This window comes from Microcaecilia unicolor, chromosome 9, assembly GCF_901765095.1.
Source record: "Microcaecilia unicolor chromosome 9, aMicUni1.1, whole genome shotgun sequence".
Taxonomy (NCBI): Eukaryota; Metazoa; Chordata; class Amphibia; order Gymnophiona; family Siphonopidae; genus Microcaecilia; species Microcaecilia unicolor.
In genome coordinates this window covers 18,625,165-18,643,892 of record NC_044039.1, presented here as the reverse complement: position 1 = coordinate 18,643,892, position 18,728 = coordinate 18,625,165, and the positions used below count along the sequence as shown (strand labels likewise).

The 18,728-nt window shown below is 44.7% G+C and overlaps 1 protein-coding gene across 2 annotated transcripts in view; it reads right to left on the bottom strand.

The window, feature by feature from the left end:
- Positions 1 to 18,728, bottom strand: part of TMTC3 (transmembrane O-mannosyltransferase targeting cadherins 3) — an 81,792-nt gene that overhangs the window by 31,204 nt on the left and 31,860 nt on the right. The window contains exons 9-10 of one of the 2 annotated variants that reach the window (XM_030213748.1): positions 9,309 to 9,429; positions 4,248 to 4,359 (exon numbers count right to left, since the gene is read on the bottom strand). In XM_030213748.1, coding sequence (XP_030069608.1) covers positions 4,248 to 4,359; positions 9,309 to 9,429 — 233 coding nt within the window. The remainder of the gene's footprint in view (positions 1 to 4,247; positions 4,360 to 9,308; positions 9,430 to 18,728) is intronic. The other variant, XM_030213749.1, reaches the window with a different exon arrangement.

The window sequence follows — 18,728 nt, the reverse complement described above, 5'->3', positions numbered from 1 at the left end:
CACTACATACTCCTCTGCCTGGCGGCAAAACAAATTTGGATATCAGTAAATGATGTGCAACAGGCAGGACATATGCAGCAGAAACTCTTCTGATGCTGTGAACTTCTTGTACCACTGTGGCTACAGAAGGCCTTAGCTTAATTAGTACCTTGTGCAGACAAGCTGATGATATATGGGAGAGAATCAGGTTTGCAGCTATGGCTCTAGCTGATGCTGTTAACAGCAAGAAAAACACAATCTGAGAGGAGGGCTGGGATGTGGGTGCACTAGGAGCCCTGGCTGAGGTGTCAACAGCAGAAGAACATTTTGGGGGGGGGGGGGGGGGGGTCAAAGCTCGAAGGAAGGTGTACCGCAAAACATCTGCAATTGTATGTGAACTGATCACAGGAAGGGAAGGGAAGGGGAAATGGGACTTGATATACCGCCTTTCGTAGGTTTCTTCAACTACATTCAAAGTGGTTTACATATATTCAGGTACTTATTTTGTACCTGGGGCAATGGAGGGTTAAGTGACTTGCCCAGAGTCTCAAGGAGCTGCAGTGGGAATTGAACTCAGTTCCCCAGGATCAAAGTCTGCTGCACTAACCACTAGGCTACTCCTCCACTCACAAGGAAGTATTAACAATGACTATCATAATCATGTCATTTCATAGGACCCTGTAGCATGTCCTTTATTAGAAAAATCATTGTACCTCATGCATTGTGAAGAAACCAACTGTCATGAATTTTTTTTGTAATTCCTTTTGTATCTATAGAATAACTTTATGTTTGTGTTGGTGTCTTTTCCAAAACAAAATGCAGAATGGCATGTAATGGTGCAAGGACCCGTGGGTGATCTTTTATAATGTCATGTCCTGTGCAGGACCTTCACCTGCACTGTTAATGCTTTCTGGTAAGCTTAGTCCACAGCCAGACCACCACAAAATTTTCTCTTCACTCCCATCTCATCCCCTCAATACCCCCAAATGAAAATATAAATTCCCTTTGCTGACAGGGATCACAAGCCTCGCCAGATGAAGACTTCCTCCTTCAGCAGCCAGAACTTCTACAAAACTTGGCAGTTGGCGGCAGTTTCCTCGAGTCACCACTGACTCCCGCAACCTTCACATGCTTAGTTTTTATGCATGAGGGTAAACTGAGCATGCCCGTTGTGCTGGCAGAGGCCAAGAGACATTGCCACAGACTGCCAAGCTTGATAGGAGTTCTGGCCACCGTGAGCAATCTATAGCTGGCAGGGTTTGGGGATCCCTGCCAGCCACAAGCAAAGGTACGCTACTGTTGGGTGGCCTAAGCCCAAAGTAGGTGGCCTCCTGCATACCTGGGCCCACCCCATGGCTATGTCACTGGCTCAGCAGGCATTCAAAAAAAAAATTAACTCCTGGTTCAACACAGGTGCTAAATTTTAGACTTTAGTCAACAGTAAACACATACAAAGTAGTGTGTGCAACTAGAGTTCACAGACCAATTTTCAAAAGGGATATAGGAGCCTAATTTGGTCCCTTTAAAATGTACTTGAGAAGAATCCCTAAATTTAGAATCCTTTTAAGACCCTAAACACTGGAGTCTAAAAAGTAGGCAATTATAGAGACGGACCTAAGGAGAAGAAGCTTAGCACTAGGCACCTAACTTAGGGCTTCTTTTACAAAGCCCCGATAGCGATTCCCGCGCAACAAATGAGAGGAAGCCCACAGGAATCAAATGGGTTCCTCTCATTTGCTGCACTGAGAATCGATAGCGTGGCTTTGTAGAAGAGGCTCTCAAGGTCCTAAATCTAGATAAACGTATTGGAGGTCTAAATTTAGGGTGCTAAATTTAGATGACCTTTCTACTGAAGTAGGTGCTTAATTTAGGAACAAAGTTGGGACTTTTAATTTATGGGATCTGTTTTTTCTTTGAACACAGGCACTTAATGCATAGCATAGTGTAGGCTCCTAAATGTTACGTGCATTGCACGATAGAAAAAAAAAAATAACAGGAGAAATGAACCACACTTTTACAGCAGAGTATAACTGGAAGCATATAGCCCATTAAGCACCAGACTACTGCAACGTAAAACCCAGTAACTGTTACCATATATTGTGAGTTGAAGGATAGGGCACCTAAGGACAACCATTGTGCTAGAAGCTAAGGAATAAAAGTGAACAGTCCAGCATTCCCAGGAATTGTAAGCAGTTGCTTCTCACCAACAAGTTTGATGAACTAACGTTTCAGTTCTGCATCTGACATGGAACAACTGTAATTCTTGTGATTACAACAGATCTAATTAAGAGGACTGTCAGTTTTAAATATGGATTTAAGAGGGAATTTAATAAAAAAAAAGGATCATTTTCCTTAGCTGTGAGCTCCAACAGTCTTATTGCCAGAAAATCTGTGCTGACTCTCCTCTTTTGGTTGTCTGATGGAAACATCCAGTTTTCCAACATTGCACAATTCTTTGTCAAAGGTATGAGACTGCTATAAAAATCATCTTACAATGAAAGTTTTCATCTGTACAGTTACATACACAGATGAACTCTTGTATGAGAATGGAAGCAACATAACCTCCACATTCTGGAGCCAAGCTACGCCATTTTGTGTGAACTTGTGAAAGCTGGCTGTGTCCCCTGGAAAAGACTGAAGTGGGCAGCCTTCAACGATATCTTCCATGATTTGGCTACTGTTGTCACAATCACAACTATGTATTCATCAATGTTTTGATTTGCTATATTGAGGATAAAGATAAATATTTGCAAAAATGTTATGGTGGCAATTTTATAAACTGACACCCAAATTTGGGCACTAAAATGCAGTGCGGTTCGTGCCAGTTCTGGGTGCACAGATTCTGTTATAGAATACTAGCACAAACTGGTATCAATCACAATAGTCGTCACTACTAGTGTACATTTTGCCTGAATATCCAGTCTCTTGGTCAGGATAATACTTTAACAACCTGCTGCACTCAGTTGACATCACAGTAGCTGTTTTCTGTGACTTGGGGGCAATGTTTCCAAATGGGTTATTTTTGCGCATACCGTGACATAATGAACCTCACTCCTAAGCCAGGGTATGTGGAGTATGATCTCAGCCTCTCCGCACATCCTTCCTTTTCAGAATACCCACAATGAATATGCATGAGAAACTTGCATGCGCTACCTCCACTGTGTGCAAATGTAACTCACTGAGAATATCCTGAAACCTGACAGGCTAGGTGCGTCTCAAGGACTGGGCCGAGAACCCTTGCCCGTCAGGAAGAGTAGGTGTATGATTCTTCAGTGAGTTCAGCTGAATCTTTTCCACTGAAGATGAAATCTGGGGGGGATATTCCTCTCTCTCTCACTGTTTGCTTTGGGCCCTTTTGACCCAAACAAGAACCTGAGAACTTGAAAGGATTAGAGACTGATAATCAGTAATAAGTTGTTCTTACTAAGTCTACTGTAGTTAGGAGTTTTTGTCTGTTTTTTTTACTTTTCACTTGGTGCTTCTGAAGAATATAATTCAAAGTACTATTAGAGCAAGCTAGACTCTCCTCATTGCAGATATACTGCGTTATGGTTGCAGAGGAAAAGACTTCAGAGCTCCGCTTTTGATATGATCAGTGTGAAAGCTTCGCAATCCACAATTCACGGCCTGAAAACAGATTTCTGAAGTGTGAACTTCTGGTGAGCTGCTTCATGAGTCAAAACCCTCTGGGGCTTCGTTTCCTTTTTATTTTATTTTCAAATTTTATCTTATTAAATCTCTTTTGTTGTAATTTATCTTTCATCAAACTTAAGACACAAAACACACGGTACTTATCTCTTTACTAGCGTAGACTGTTGGGAACGCGCTACAGCAAGCCCCCGTTTCGCCAGTGCTTCTTTAGGAGCGTTACCCCCCGTTTTCTGCGAGCACCCTTGTATCGTGCCCCGTCAGATTTCTACGAGTCGTCTGTTTTCAAGACGTGAATTCTGGATTGCGAAGCTTTCACACTGATCATATCAAAAGCGAAAGCGGAGCTCTGAAGTCTTTTCCTCTGCAACCGTAACGCAGTATACCTGCAATGTGGAGAGTCTAGCTTGCTCTAATAGAATTTTTCTTTTTTTTTTTTTTTAAGAAATTAACATCATGTTGTAGATAAGTACTTTTTAACTGGACCAACAATATACATGTGTTTAACCTTCATCAAGTGTATGCAAAATAGGTGACAAATGATGAGTACTTATTCAAGGCAGCCTTAGAAAATAACAGATACAAAGCAGTAATCAGCAAATCACTAATGCACCCCTTACCTGGCTGCACGTGAGTAGCTTGCAAAAAGAATTTCAAGGCTCTTTCGTAACTCTTTTCATTCTCTAAAGCGTGACCAACATTATTCCAAAGCTTGGCATTGTTCTTGTTTACCTAAATATGAAGAGCAAACTGTTAAAACTTTTCTCAGCGTTCAGTTACATTACGAAGCAGCAGGGCTAGCCAGTTATGGTAATTGGGACACGTCAGGACAAGAATACTTTGCTCCATTAAAGTGGTCATCCCAACTATAAGAAGCTGCATGTGAAGAGTTAAAAGTCAGAGTGCTGGTAGCACTGCCTGACAGAGGCATGCCTACTGTTACAGGCTCAGCTTCACACAGCCCCAGAGGCTCCATTTCCAGCATGCTTGATCCCAGTGCAGAACATTTAGCCAACTGTACAGGTTTAACAGTGCACAGCACAAATGCAACTAAGCCACAGGCAATGTCTGTTTACACAGGCATGCACCTAGTAGCTTGCCAGCCTTCTTGTTTAGTGGCTGGGAAACGTCAGTGTGTAGCATGACTAAAGGCCTCAGTCAGTAAAGAATTGTCATGAAACAACCGAGGACAGCTCCTTGGGTTCCATGTTATGTATTTATGACATCTGGAGCACGAAGAGGAGAAAAAAAAATAAAAGCACACTAACAAGCTCATTTTCAAAGCACTTAGCTTCCCAAAGTGCTTTGAAAATGTGCCTCTATGTGGCGGTTACTGGCCCTATTAAACAGTATAGTGTCCCAAATAAGCTAAGCAAATTCTGGTTATAGTCTCAGTTTTGGTGACCCTATTAACAGGAATCTACAGCATGTACTCAGATGGCAAAAGAAAAAAATTAGAATTCCATATCCTCCCCATTTAATTTCTAAGATGGAATAAGTTTTAAAGATTTTATTGGTTTCCTCTTGGTTGGTCACTACTAGCACTTTTGAAGTAAACTGAGATGATCTTCACTAATCCCTTCCTCCTCCGTGCTTGTCCCATGCTTTCTTGAATTTAGACACAGCCCTTATTCTCAACCACCTCCACTCGGAAGCTGTTCCATTCATCTATGGCTCTTTCTGTACAGGATTTTCACCTTTTCCTATGCCCCCTTGTTCTAGAGCTTACTTCAAGCGAAAGAGGCCCACCTCCTGTGCATCTCCCCTTTCCTGACTTTCTTCTAAAGTATACATATTGAGATTTTTAAGTGTGTCCCATATGCTTTATGATCAACACCACTGACTGTTTTAGGAGTTGCCCTGTAGACCAACTCCATCTGCTTATATCTTTTTGAAGGTGCGGTTTTCAGAATTGTGCACAGTACTCTAAATGAGGTCTCATCAGACACTTAGAGGTATTATTACCTCCTTTTTTCCTGCTGACTGTTTCTCACCCTATGCATCCAAGCATCCTTCTAGCTTTCACGGCCATCTTTTTTTTTTTTAATTTAAAGATTTTTTTTTATTCAACAATCATACATTGGTAAGATGTACAGAAAATGAGGCATAAACTGTAACGACATTGGTTACAATCATTCCGCCCCCCCCCCTTCAATAAACATAAAATTAACCCCCTAACCACCCCCCCTCCCTCCTCCCCATTTCACGGCCATCTTTTCTGTCTGGCCACCTTAAGATCCTCAGATATGATCACCCCCAGGTTTTGCTCCTTATGCAAACAAAAACTTCATCCCCATACTGTACCACTCCCTTCGCTTTTTGAATCCCAAATGAATTTGTCCTGCATTTTTTTTAGCATTAAGCCATAGCTGCCAAATTCTCTAAGCTTCACTATTATCCCTCCATCCTATAATCCACTTCATCCAAGGTGTTCACCCCTACTGTACACTTAGGTACCGTCCACAAGGAGGCAAACCTTACCAGACTGCACTTCTGCAATATCACTTATAAAAATGTAAAAACAAAACAAAAAACTAGACCAAGAACCAATCCCTGTGGCACATCACTGGTAATACCCTTTTTCACAGAGTGAATTCCATTTACCACTACGCTGCTGCCTTCCACTCAACCAGTTTCTAAACCAGTGAGTAACTTTAGGATCCATTATCATGGGTGCTCAGTTTATATATAATCCACTTATGCAGAACTTACTTGCTGAAATCTAACATAAGCATGTTTAGTGCTCTACCTAGATCCAACTTTCTGTTGACCCAAAGAATTAAAGGAAATGCTTCTAAACCAGAAATGTAAGCTGGTATCACTACTAGCAAGTAGCACACAAGAGATTCAGGATGAAGGCAGTTATAACAAAACAGCCCTTTCTACTCCAAATATCCCAAGTAAATATGAAGACAAAAATCTAATTTTGAACAAAACTTGAAATGGAATCACAGGACAACTTTAGCCAAAACACAGTCAACTTGACATTCTGGTAACAGTAACGTTGCTTTAAAAACAGAAGTTTAAAATAAATTGCTCCTGAGGGATTTTAATTTCAGTCCTTGTAAGTATGTATTTGAAAGCCCTTTCTATGTAACAACTTCCACATTTCAGAATGTTAAGTAAACTGAATAAAATTTCTTACAGAAGTGCAAGTGCCCTAATTTGGTAATGGTCTTAATACCATTATGTCCCCAGCAGAGTTAGGAGGGAGGGAAGATGGGTTGCATGATATTAAACCTCCATGTTGGACAGGTTTTCAATCTCAGCTAAAGGGCCAAGGACAGCTTATAGTGTAGACCCTGGGCTTGAATCTCAGCCAAAAGGCTGAGACACAATCAGACTCCCAAGTTATTTATACTCTACATTAACCGAGTAGATAGCGTGCTGATACTCATCAGATCCCTTACAGGCACTGCATCAATATGAAGTATGAACATAGTAAACCAGCTGAACTGAGGACGCAGGAGTTGATTTCCAGAAACAGGGGAAGTGATGTGATTACTGTAAAAGACAAAAAAAAAAAAAAACCCCACACAAGCTCCCCACCAGTGTGTTCAAACTCTGATCCACAAGACCCACAAACCAGTTGCTTTTTCAGGATACCCCTAATATGCAGGAGAGAAATCTTCATATAATGGAGGCAGTGGGTATGCGTTCTCCACCACACATTCATTATGGATACCTTGAAAGCCTGACTGGTTTGCTCTCTCATGTACTGGAGTTTGAGTCCCCTGCTTGACTCCATTTCAGCTGTGTGAAGTATGAAAGACAAGCGTATTCACAGTGGTCTTTTGATGGCACAACAGACTCTGCGTTTTAGGGTAACCAAAATATGCAAACGAACCAAACTTCTCAGATCAAAATGTCAAATATATTCATTGTATGTACCCTGAAAACCAGACCTGTTCGCAAACCTCAAGAATGGGAGATAAATATTCACTGCATAATATAACAAATTTTTATGTCAAAGAATGAGAACAAGCAGGTCTGCCTGTAACAGAATATAACAGTCAAGAAATAACAGCAATTTAGATAGTATGATTGATTTCAGCAGGATTACTTTATCACTTTTGATGGAAAACCAACAAGTCAGTGGCACCTAGACCTTGTGACCCACATGGCCATCCAGTTATCAACAAATCCACAATGATTATCATCTCAGGCATATTCGCTGTGGCTATCTTGATTGGGTGCATGCCACAGACTAGGGCTGAGAATCAGTGCATTATGGAACTTTTTCCTAAATCATAGACCTCTTGTCATAAATTCAAGGCCGTTTATAAAACACGTAAAACAGATTATAAAGTACACAAAGATAAACACTGAAGTCCAACAAAAACATACATAAAAAAAATCCATCCATAAATTACAACTGAATAACAAAACCCAACAAAATATAACACCAGCTAGCCACACAAGAAACTCAAAGCACCTGCACTGTGTCCTTTCTACCCACTTTCTAAATGTCTCCTTTAATGACTGGTAATTCTTTCATTCTTGTTATGCCCATCTGGGCCCAAATTGTTTCTCTTCTCATTATTATCATGTAATATTATGTAGTCTTATTTACTTTCTTCTAATCAAAAGGCTCATTTAAGAAAAACATCTAGTCTGAAATCATTCTTCCGATGTTTATAAATGAACAATATTCTTCAGTTGTGTTTTCCTTAAAAATGAAAGAAAACTGTTTAAAAAAAAACATTAAAAATAGCTCTGTTTCCCAGTGTTCAATAATTCAAGTCATAGTGATCTCGTGGTTCTTCGCCAATGAAACACCATTTACAAAAAGATTTTAAATTTGAAATTAAGGCATTGAACATGGGGATAGGACTAAACTGTTTACAAAACTCACAGCTCTTCTGGAATACAACTTGCTTTGGTTAAAATGGAGTTGCTGATGTTTGTTCAGTCATGGATGGTGTTAAATTTCATTTTGAAAGTGATTTGGCATGAATCAAACCAAGTGGAGCTGCTCCCGCTTGCCGGAGGCAATTAGGCTTTGAAGATGGATGGGAGCAGGGAACTGATCCTGCTAATAGTACTGAAGACAGTATCTATAAAATTTGTCCTATGATGGAAGAACGTGGTTTGCATGGTAAAAAGCTACAAGATTGTAACACATAATAGAGAAAAAAATATATAAAATGCTTTTTAAAACTGTTGAGGATAAAGATCTATAAAATGACTTCAGAACTAAAATAAATTCAGGAAGTACAGACCCACTTGGAGGCAGCCATTTATAGCGAATAAAAAACCACATGCCCAATGCATATTAAAAAAAAAAAAAAATGCAAGATTGACCTTCTTTTCAGACATAGGCTCACACTGTCAGGATATTTAAACCAGCCAGCTTAAAAATATTTTTGTTTTGAAGAAAATGCTAAAAAGCTCAAGGATGTCCACAAAAGTGTGTAAAGCCACATAACTGATCTCTCTCAATATGGGAGTCCAGATAATACAAATTGCTGCAAGGCTGAAACACCGCCTTCTGCTAAGCAGTAAAATCACTGTTTATTATTTATTAAATGGCAAGAAACAGAAAAGCAAAAGTGAGTACTCAGACACTAGCTGTATTTTCAACTATTAGTTTTATACATGTATAAGCTGATAATAAGTAGGTTGCTCTTAAATTTCATGTGTGTTCTTACTTCCCAATGACTTGACAGGTGATACTGTACCTTCAGTGCCGACATGAACAGAGTGTACTCAGACTCCCACTCCCAGTTTCTGTGCAGTGTTTTTAAGCCATGCGTAAACAGCACCACCACCAGGCAGATCCAGGACAATTTTTTCAACCTACTGCGAGATGAGGTGAGAAAAAAGACAAGAAAATAATAGATCAGAACAGAGCTCAACTGGGTTTCATTCTGGGGAAAAGAAAAACACTCTTAATGCAGACTAAACACACATCTTTTCATAATCGGACCCTCGGCGTGAAAAGTGCAGATGTTTAATCTTAATGTTCTATTGATGACTCTTCATGTTATCATCAAGCAACTAACAAGTTTGACTCTTCTTTGGTGGTTGCTGTGGAGTCACCACTACTTAACTCTTTCCCCCCTGGTCTCACGGAGACCAGAAATAGCTGATGCAGTTAGTGGCCGTTCTGAAGAATACTAGAAATATTAAGAAGGGAATTTTCAATACGACATCTAAATCCGATAAAATCCAGTACCGAATGTGACCATTGTCAAACAGAACAACGTCCCAACTTTTTGTTTTGAAAAAAGTCATCTGCTAGATGTCTTTGTGTTCAGTGCATATATGTTTTAGGACATTTTCTGGCAGGGGGTGGGGGAGGTGGGGTAGAGAGTCCAAGAGAAAAACACACAGAAACAAACTACTGGGATGTATGGGGGGGCCAGCATGCTTAGTAGACTGGCCACACAAACAACCCAACACAGCAGTGGAGCGCCACAGGGGGCACTGAAGTGGACCTCATATAAAAGGTCCCAGGTACATGTCTCACCGTTACCCCCTTATATTGTATGATCAGACCTGCAAAACCCACCAAAAACCCAGTGTAGTCAACTGTACACCGCTACAATAGCACTTATGCCTGCAGGTGTCACCTATATGTAGGTAAAGTAGGTTTTTGGTGGTGTTTGGAGGGCCAACACTTCCTCCTACAAGTGTACCAGTTAGAGTGGGATATGGGCCTGGGTCCCCTTCTCTACAGTCCACTGCACCAATTACTAAGCTACTCTGGGACCTGCTTGCTGCTCTAATAGGACTGGCCACAACATCTGAAGCTGTCAGAGCGCTTGGTATGTACTGTTTCTTTCACATTTTTAGGGGGTGGGAAGGGGTCATGCCTTAATCCCTCCAGTGGTCATTTAGGACACATTTTTGGACTTAGCTGTGATTGAAACAGGTCTAGACCAATTTTTGAGAAAAAATTTCCAGACTGTCCAACATGCACATGCGATCTGACCAATTATCTGAGAAAAGTTCCAGGTCTCTTATCTGCAGAATCCTGTGTGACTCCAAGTGAATGCAAATACCTGCGTTTCTGTACACAATAATGTGATTGGTACTGTAACTGTATTAATTATAATAAAGAACTAGTCTATTTGGGTTTCTTTCTTGTCTGCAACATTTTTTTAAAAATTACAATTCCCCTGATTCTAAGCCTTGCTTATCTAACTTAACATACAAAGTTAAATGTAAAGATGATAAAAATAAGCAAACCTTGTGGGGCACCATGATGCAAGTTATGCCAGCACATATTACAGGATCTTACAGCTACCCACATGGGAACGACATTCATAATAAAAGGCTTCATGCTTCTCTATTAATGTATTATATATGATCAAATTCAAAAAAACATGAAGAGGAATGCAAAAAAAGTCCAAAAATTGAGGACATGTACCAATTTTCAGAGACCAACTATTATAGAATAAAACAGGATGATAGCCCAGTAGGTGAACATTTCTCAAAGGAAAACCACTTAAAGGAAACTTCAAGAGCATGCAGGAATGGAAAACTTTCTAAGTTAGAATGTTCAAACACTCTGAGACCGACACAAAGGACTCAACAGAGACATTGGCTCTCTCACATCAACAACATAGGGCCTTTGAACTGTAAAATGTCATTGTCTCATCACTTCTGTCTATCCTCCTGCTCCTTTCACTTAGCTGTACTAACATATGCACACATCTTAAAATCTAGATGCATTTGTATTAATTGCATTATTTCCCCACTTACCCTATGATAACTCTTGAAAACTGGTCAACGACACATTAAATTAGTCCAGCATAAAGGCGTCACCTACATCTTTATGTTGAGTGGACACCCGGGAGGGTGTGGAAAGCATGAAAAAGGGATCTGCAAAAGTTAGAATGGTCTAATAGTTTGGCAGTTAAAATTTAATACAAGGAAGTGCAGAGTGATGCATTTGGAGAATAGAAATCCAAGGGAGCCCTGTGACCTAGAGGTGAGAGACTGATATGCACAGACAGGGAGAGGGGGACCTTGGGGTGACAGTGTCTCAGGATCTGAAGGCAACACAACAGTGTGACAAGGCAGGTTGTAGTCAGAAGGTTGCTAGGCTGCATAGAGAGAGGGATAACCAGCAGAAGAAGGCGTTGATGCCTCTGTACAAGTTGTTGGCAAGGCCGCACTTTAGAGTACTGTTCACCTTAAGAGGCTACACCTTGCTAAGGATATAAAAAGACTTTAAGCAGTCCAGAGTAAGGTGACAAGAATAGCATAGGGCTTGCGCCGAAAGACATATCAGAAGAGACTGGAAGGCCTGAATATGTATACCTAGAGGAAAGACAGGAGAGAAATGATAGACGTTTAAATACTTCAAAGGTATAAATATAGAAACAAACCTTTTCCAGAGTAGGGGAAACGGTAAAACTAGAGGACACAAATTGAGGTTGCAGGGTGGTAGACTTAGGAATAATTTCAGAAAATTCTTTTTTTATGGAGAGGATGGTCGTTGCTTGGAATGCCCTCCTGAGGGAGGTGGCAAAGCCAAAAATGGTGATGGAATTCAAAAAGACGTGGATGAACACAGAGAAGGTGAAATTAGATCTTACCTGCTAATTTTCTTTCCTCTAGACCCTCCAGACCGGTCAAGACGCTTGGGTTATGCACGCCTACCAGCAGAGGGAGACTGAGAACACAAAAACTGAACCAAGTATAAGCCAGCAGCCAACCCCCAAGCAGCCAGTAAATCCTTAACAAAGCAAAACGCAACCAATGAAAAAACCTAAACTATAACCCCGAAAGGTCAAAGAACCCTGTACTCAGAAACAATTCTTGGTAACGTGCTTCCAATAACCGAACGCCACAGCGTTGCGGTCCTTCTCTGAAACCCAGAGGAAAACAATGGAACTTCAGAAATCCAAAGCTCCCAATTTAGAGTCCTATCAGCAATAGCAACATAGAAATGTCCATATCAATCATCTCTCAAGCACACTAGGACAAAGCACCAGAAATATACACAGCGGGAGGGTTCTTGACCGGTCTGGAGGGTCTAGAGGAAAGAAAATTAGCAGGTAAGATCTAATTTCACCTTCCTCAGCGACCCTCCAGACCGGTCAAGACGCTTGGGCAGTACCAAAGCAGTAAACATCTAAGGGCGGGAACTTTGCACCCCAGAAGTCAACACTGCCTCCCCAAAACTGGCATCCTGCCTGGCCTGCACATCAATTCTATAATGCTTCACAAATGAATGCAGCGAGGACCAGACCGCCGCCCTGCAAATATCCTGCGGCGGCACTAAACCACTCTCTGCCCAGGAAGAAGCTACTCCCCTGGTCGAGTGTGCCTTTAGTAACTCTGGCACTCTACGTCCCTTGAGCAAATACGCAGAAGAAACTGCTTCTTTCAACCATCTGGAAATTGTTACCTTAGAAGCCGCAGCTCCCTTCTTAGGTCCTCCAAACAACACAAACAATCTATCCGAAGACCGAAACTCTCGCGTCCTGACTAAATAAGACCGCAAAACTCGACGAACATCCAGCTTAGCCAAACGGCGCTGAGAAGAATCTCCGAGCCTATCTCCCAGAACCGGTAAAGAAATGTCCTGATTCACATGAAAGGAAGAGACCACCTTAGGCAAAAAAGATGGGACCGGCCTCAACGACACCTTCTCCTTAGAAAAGGTCAGAAAGGGCGCCCGACAAGACAAAGCCTGCAACTCCGAAACTCGCCGAGCCGACGTAATAGCCACCAAGAACACTGTCTTCAAAGACAAATCCTTCCAAGTACTTGTAACCAAAGGCTCAAAGGGCGGTCCCACCAAAACCTCCAAGACCAAGTTCAAATCCCACGGCGGAACTACCGGACGAAGAGGAGGACGGATCAACTTCACCGCTCGCAAAAACCGAACCACATCGGGAGCAGATGCCAAGGAAACCCCCCGGATCCTACCCCGGAAACAAGCCAAGGCCGCAATCTGCACCTTCAAAGAAGAAAGAGCTAGACCTCTGTCCACCCCATCCTGCAAAAACTCTAACACCTGCGGAAGAGACGAGTTCCAAGGCGAATAAGAACGATCCCTACACCAGTTCTCAAAAATCCGCCACACTCGCACATAAGCAAAGGACGTGGACTGTTTACGAGACTGCAACATAGTCTCAATTACTCTAGCTGAAAACCCTTTCTTCTTCAACCTGTCCCTTTCAAGAGCCAGGCCGTAAGCGAGAATGGAACCGGGTCGGGCATTACGATAGGGCCCTGCAACAACACCACCGACCCGTCCAACCTCAGGGGACCCTTGATCGCCAACCGCACTAGATCGCCGAACCACGGACGACGTGGCCAATACGGAGCCACGAGTATCACCGTGCCGACGTATCGCTCTATTCTTTGAACTACGCGCCCCACTAGAGGCCAAGGAGGGAACACGTACAACAGTTGACGCGGTGGCCACGGAAGCACCAGAGCATCGATCCCCTCGGACCGAGGGTCCCGCCTCCGACTGAAGAACCTGGGCACTTGAGCATTGCTGGCTGTTGCCATAAGATCTACCACCGGCAGTCCCCACTCCAGCACCAGCCGATGAAACAGCGGACGATGCAGCGACCACTCTCCTGGATCCAGAGTGTGCCTGCTCAGAAAGTCCGCCTGGAGATTGTCCACTCCGGCCACATGACCTGCGGAGAGACTCTGCAGATGAAGCTCCGCCCACTGCATCAACTCTGCCGTCTCCTCGGCCACATCGCGACTCTTTGTGCCCCCCTGATGGTTTACGTAAGCTACCGCCGTGGCGTTGTCGGACAGAACTCGAACTGCCTTCCCGGCGAGAAGATGCTGCAGGGCCTGCAACGCCAACCGGACCGCCCGAGTCTCGAGCCGATTGATTGACCAAAGGGCCTCGTCCGGTGACCAGAGCCCCTGTGCCACCTGACCCAGACAATGTGCTCCCCAGCCTGCCAGACTGGCATCTGTGGTCACCACAATCCAATCCGGAGAATCCAAGGGCATCCCTCTCTCCAGATTCGGAGTATGAAGCCACCACCGCAGACTGAATCGCACCGCCTCCGGCAAGAATAGTCTGACCTCCAAACTCTGAGACTGCGGCGACCAACGATCCAACAGCGCTGACTGCAACTGCCTCATGTGAGCTCTGGCCCACGGCACCACCTCTATCGATGCCGCCATCAGCCCCAAAATCTGAAGATACCCGTGAGCTGACGGAGACCGTTTGGCAGAAAACTGACGGATCAGCCCCTGAATCTTGGCAATCCGAACGGGCGGCAGAAACACCAGGCCCCGCACCGTATCGAAACGAACCCCCAGATATTCTAGGGATTGGGACGGAACCAGATGACTCTTGACACTGTTCACCACCCAGCCGAGCGACTCCAAAACAGATACTACCTTCGCTGTTGCTTCCACACTCTCCTGATAGGATTTGGCTCGAATCAGCCAATCGTCGAGATATGGGTGAACCAATACTCCTTACTGCCTCAAAGCCGCCGCCACTACCACCATAACCTTGGAAAAAGTACGCGGCGCCGTAGCCAGACCGAACGGCAGAGCACAAAACTGAAAGTGATGTCCTAGAACCGCAAAGCGAAGAAACCGGTGATGCGCCTTCCGAATGGGAATATGCAGATAAGCTTCCGTCAGATCCAGAGAAGTGAGAAATTCTCCCGACTGAACCGCTACTATGACCGACCGCAACGTTTCCATGCGAAACGAGGGAACCTTCAACGCCCCGTTGACTCGTTTTAGATCTAAAATAGGCCGGAAGGAATCCTCCTTTTTGGGAACCACAAAATAAATCGAATAACAACCGGTCCCTCTCTCTGCAACCGGCACCGGAACTACAGCCCCTAAATCTATCAACCGCTGGAGAGTCTGCCGAATTGCCCTGGCCTTGAGCCGAGAGCGGCATGGGGAGGCCACAAAGAAATCTGGCAGAAACTCTTCGAACTCCAAGGCGTACCCGTCTCGCACCACTTCGAGGACCCACTGGTCTGTCGTGATATGGGCCCACCTCTGATAAAACTGACTCAACCGAGCACCTACTCGCACCAGAGGCTGGACCCGCAAACCTTCATTGCGAAGCACGACCGGAGGACAGAGCTCCCCCCGAGACCTCACGTCCTCCTCGACGACCCCCACGAAAGGGCTGAGTACGCTGAAAATATCTGCCTCTAAACGGCGCACTAAACCTACCTGGCCTATAGCGCCGGGCATCCTTCAAACGAGCACGCCCTGACATACCGCGACCCCCTCCTCTAGGTCGCAATTCCGGCAACCGCGGAATCTTAGCCTCCCCAAGACCACGCACCAATTTATCCAACTCTTCTCCAAAAAGCATGGACCCTTTAAAGGGAAGCGAACACAACTTGGATTTAGAAGCCGCATCCGCAGTCCATCCACGAAGCCACAGGGCCCGACGAGCTCCAACCACCAAAGCCATATTCTTCGCCGAAGCCCTCAACAAATCATAACTAGCATCTGCCAGAAAGGAAGATCCCATCTCCAACTTGGCTAACTCCTGCACCACGGCAGCCCTGTCCAGCGCGGGACCATCCAGAAGCTTTTCAGCCCAACGGAAACACGCCCGAGCCACTAGACCTCCACATAGAGCGGCTTGCAGAGACAAGGCCGAGAGATCAAAACTGCGCCGAACAAACGACTCCAACTTCCTATCCTGCGGGTCTCTGAGAGCAGTCCCCCCATCAACCGGGATGGCAGTAGCTTTGGTGACCGCCGTCACCACCGCATCCACTGTAGGCGATTTAAAAGAATCCCTATCCTCTTGGGGAATAGGATAAAGCCTCGCCATTGCTTTAACCACCCGACAGGCTGAATCTGGAGAGGACCACTCCTGTAAGATCATATCCCTCAGATCCTGATTCATAGGGAAAGAACGAGAAGCCTTACGAATACCCTTAACCAAAGGGTCTATCTGCTTAACCTCCGCTACTACCGGCTCAGGAGCCTCAAACCTAAGCGTAGACATCACTTGATCAATGAGCTCCGGAAGCTCATCCCTAGGAAAAATCCTTACCACCGAGGAATCCTCCCCTGGGAAGAACCCCTCCTCTTCAGGATCAACGTCTAAAGGGAACTCATCACCCAATCCACTACCCTCATCCTCCGAGGGAGGGAAAGACAAAAAATCAGGGTCCTCCACATAGTCTAGCCGTGGGCGCTTGCCCCCCAAAGGAGCTGCCCCCTTCTGTTCCTCCGGCTGAGAAGCACCTGCCTGCCAGGCTTGAAACATCGACCAGACAAACTCCGGTGGGAAACCCATAGCCCCCGAAGGCCCTGGAGAGCACCCAACATTCTGACCCGGGCCCTCCACCACCTGCTTGGCCGGGATCGCCATCGGAGCCGAATCCAAGATGGCGGCGGTTCCCGCCAAAATCGGGACCGCCGTCACCGCACCAGAACCTGAATCAGACCCCGGGAGGCCCTTACTGCTGCCCGAAACCTCAGCAGACAAAACCGGAGGAGAAGAGAGAGAGTGCTTAGGCTCACCGCAAAACTTGCACGGAGCTCCGGGCGTTTCAATCCCCCGACGCGTGCAGGAACGGCAACGAGCCGCTTTTCCCGCCGACATCGCTAAATTTAAAGCGGTACACACACAAACCGCCAAAATCGCCCCAGCTCTACTCCCTTCCTCAAAACCACACTAAAACCCTTGCCAGCCCCCAAAAAGAGAAACAACAAAATGTTCTGATGCAGGACAGCACTGTCTGCTGCTTACTTTCCTTTTTCTCTTTTTTTTTTTTTTTTTCCCACACACACAGCAAACAGCCCAGTTGCTATCTACTGACAAGGGCTAAGGCTCTCAAGGTTCCTGTAGCACAGGAGCCGAGGCACCAGGCTGCCTTTACACAAGGTACAGCAGGGGCAAAACCCGGACACGGGTGCAAACCCCTAGGGGAACAGGGAGCCCCACCGGACCCGCTTCCCCGAAGCACAAATTCTAAGTACAGGGTATAAAAATCAGAATCTCTAATCCTACCAGACCAGACTGACTGCTCAGGCTGCACGTTCTACCCTCTGCTGGAGACTGAGATTTACTGGCTGCTTGGGGGTTGGCTGCTGGCTTATACTTGGTTCAGTTTTTGTGTTCTCAGTCTCCCTCTGCTGGTAGGCGTGCATAACCCAAGCGTCTTGACCGGTCTGGAGGGTCGCTGAGGAATCTCTAATTATAAAATGGATGGTAAATGGCTGCATGTGTCGAGTGGCGCTTAAATGACAATTTCAGCTGTGAAGAACTAAGCTCTGTGCCGGGCAGAATTGCATGGTCTGTATCTTGTATAGGATGGGCTGGAAAGGGCTTCTACAGCAACTTCAGTAGCTGGAACGTGAGGACAGTGCCGGTCAAAGACCATGATCAAGTATTTTATATCATATTCACTGTTGGTTTAATCGTGAACTGAAAATGAGCGTGACTGTTGGGAAGACTGGATGGACCATTCAAGTCTTTATCTGCCATCCTTTATTATGTTACACTTTGGCTGTTGACCTTTATTTCCACATATCTGAGTGAACCAATACAGAACTTATGATTTTCTGCTCATCAATTATTTCACAACTTGATCAGGGGTGGTGTGGAGGCGACAACGACTGGATTTTATGTTTATAAAGCGTGTGGCCTCACAGGGGAGGGGAGAAGAGATCTGTGTGTTCAATCTTTACAACGCTGTTTGTTTTGCAACTTCGTAATCAAGGAGCTTCGGTGGGATTTGAACCAGCTTCCCTGGTTCTTAGCTCACTGCCATAACCATTAGGCTGTTCTGTACCTGAGGCAACTGGGGGGGGGGGGGGGGGGGGGGGGGGGGCAGGGGATTTAGAGGCAGATGCACTAAAGCTAAATGAGCCTTTAATGACCCTCCAACGAGGAAAATTTGATCCGTTGCATGCATCAAAGGGCTTTTACCGAGGAAGCCAGCAGCTAACGAAAACGGAATGGAGATGAGCAATTAGTGTGAAACCCCATTGAAACGACATGCACTAACCTTTTCCGATTGCCTTTACGCAGGAAAAAGGCAGGAAATCTAACGAGAGGTCTGGACCTCTCGTTAGGACAGCTCTGTGCCAGGAAAAATCATTAAGTGAAAAAATAAACAAACTTTGAGCCAATCCCAGCGCATTAGCAGAGCTAAAAGTGC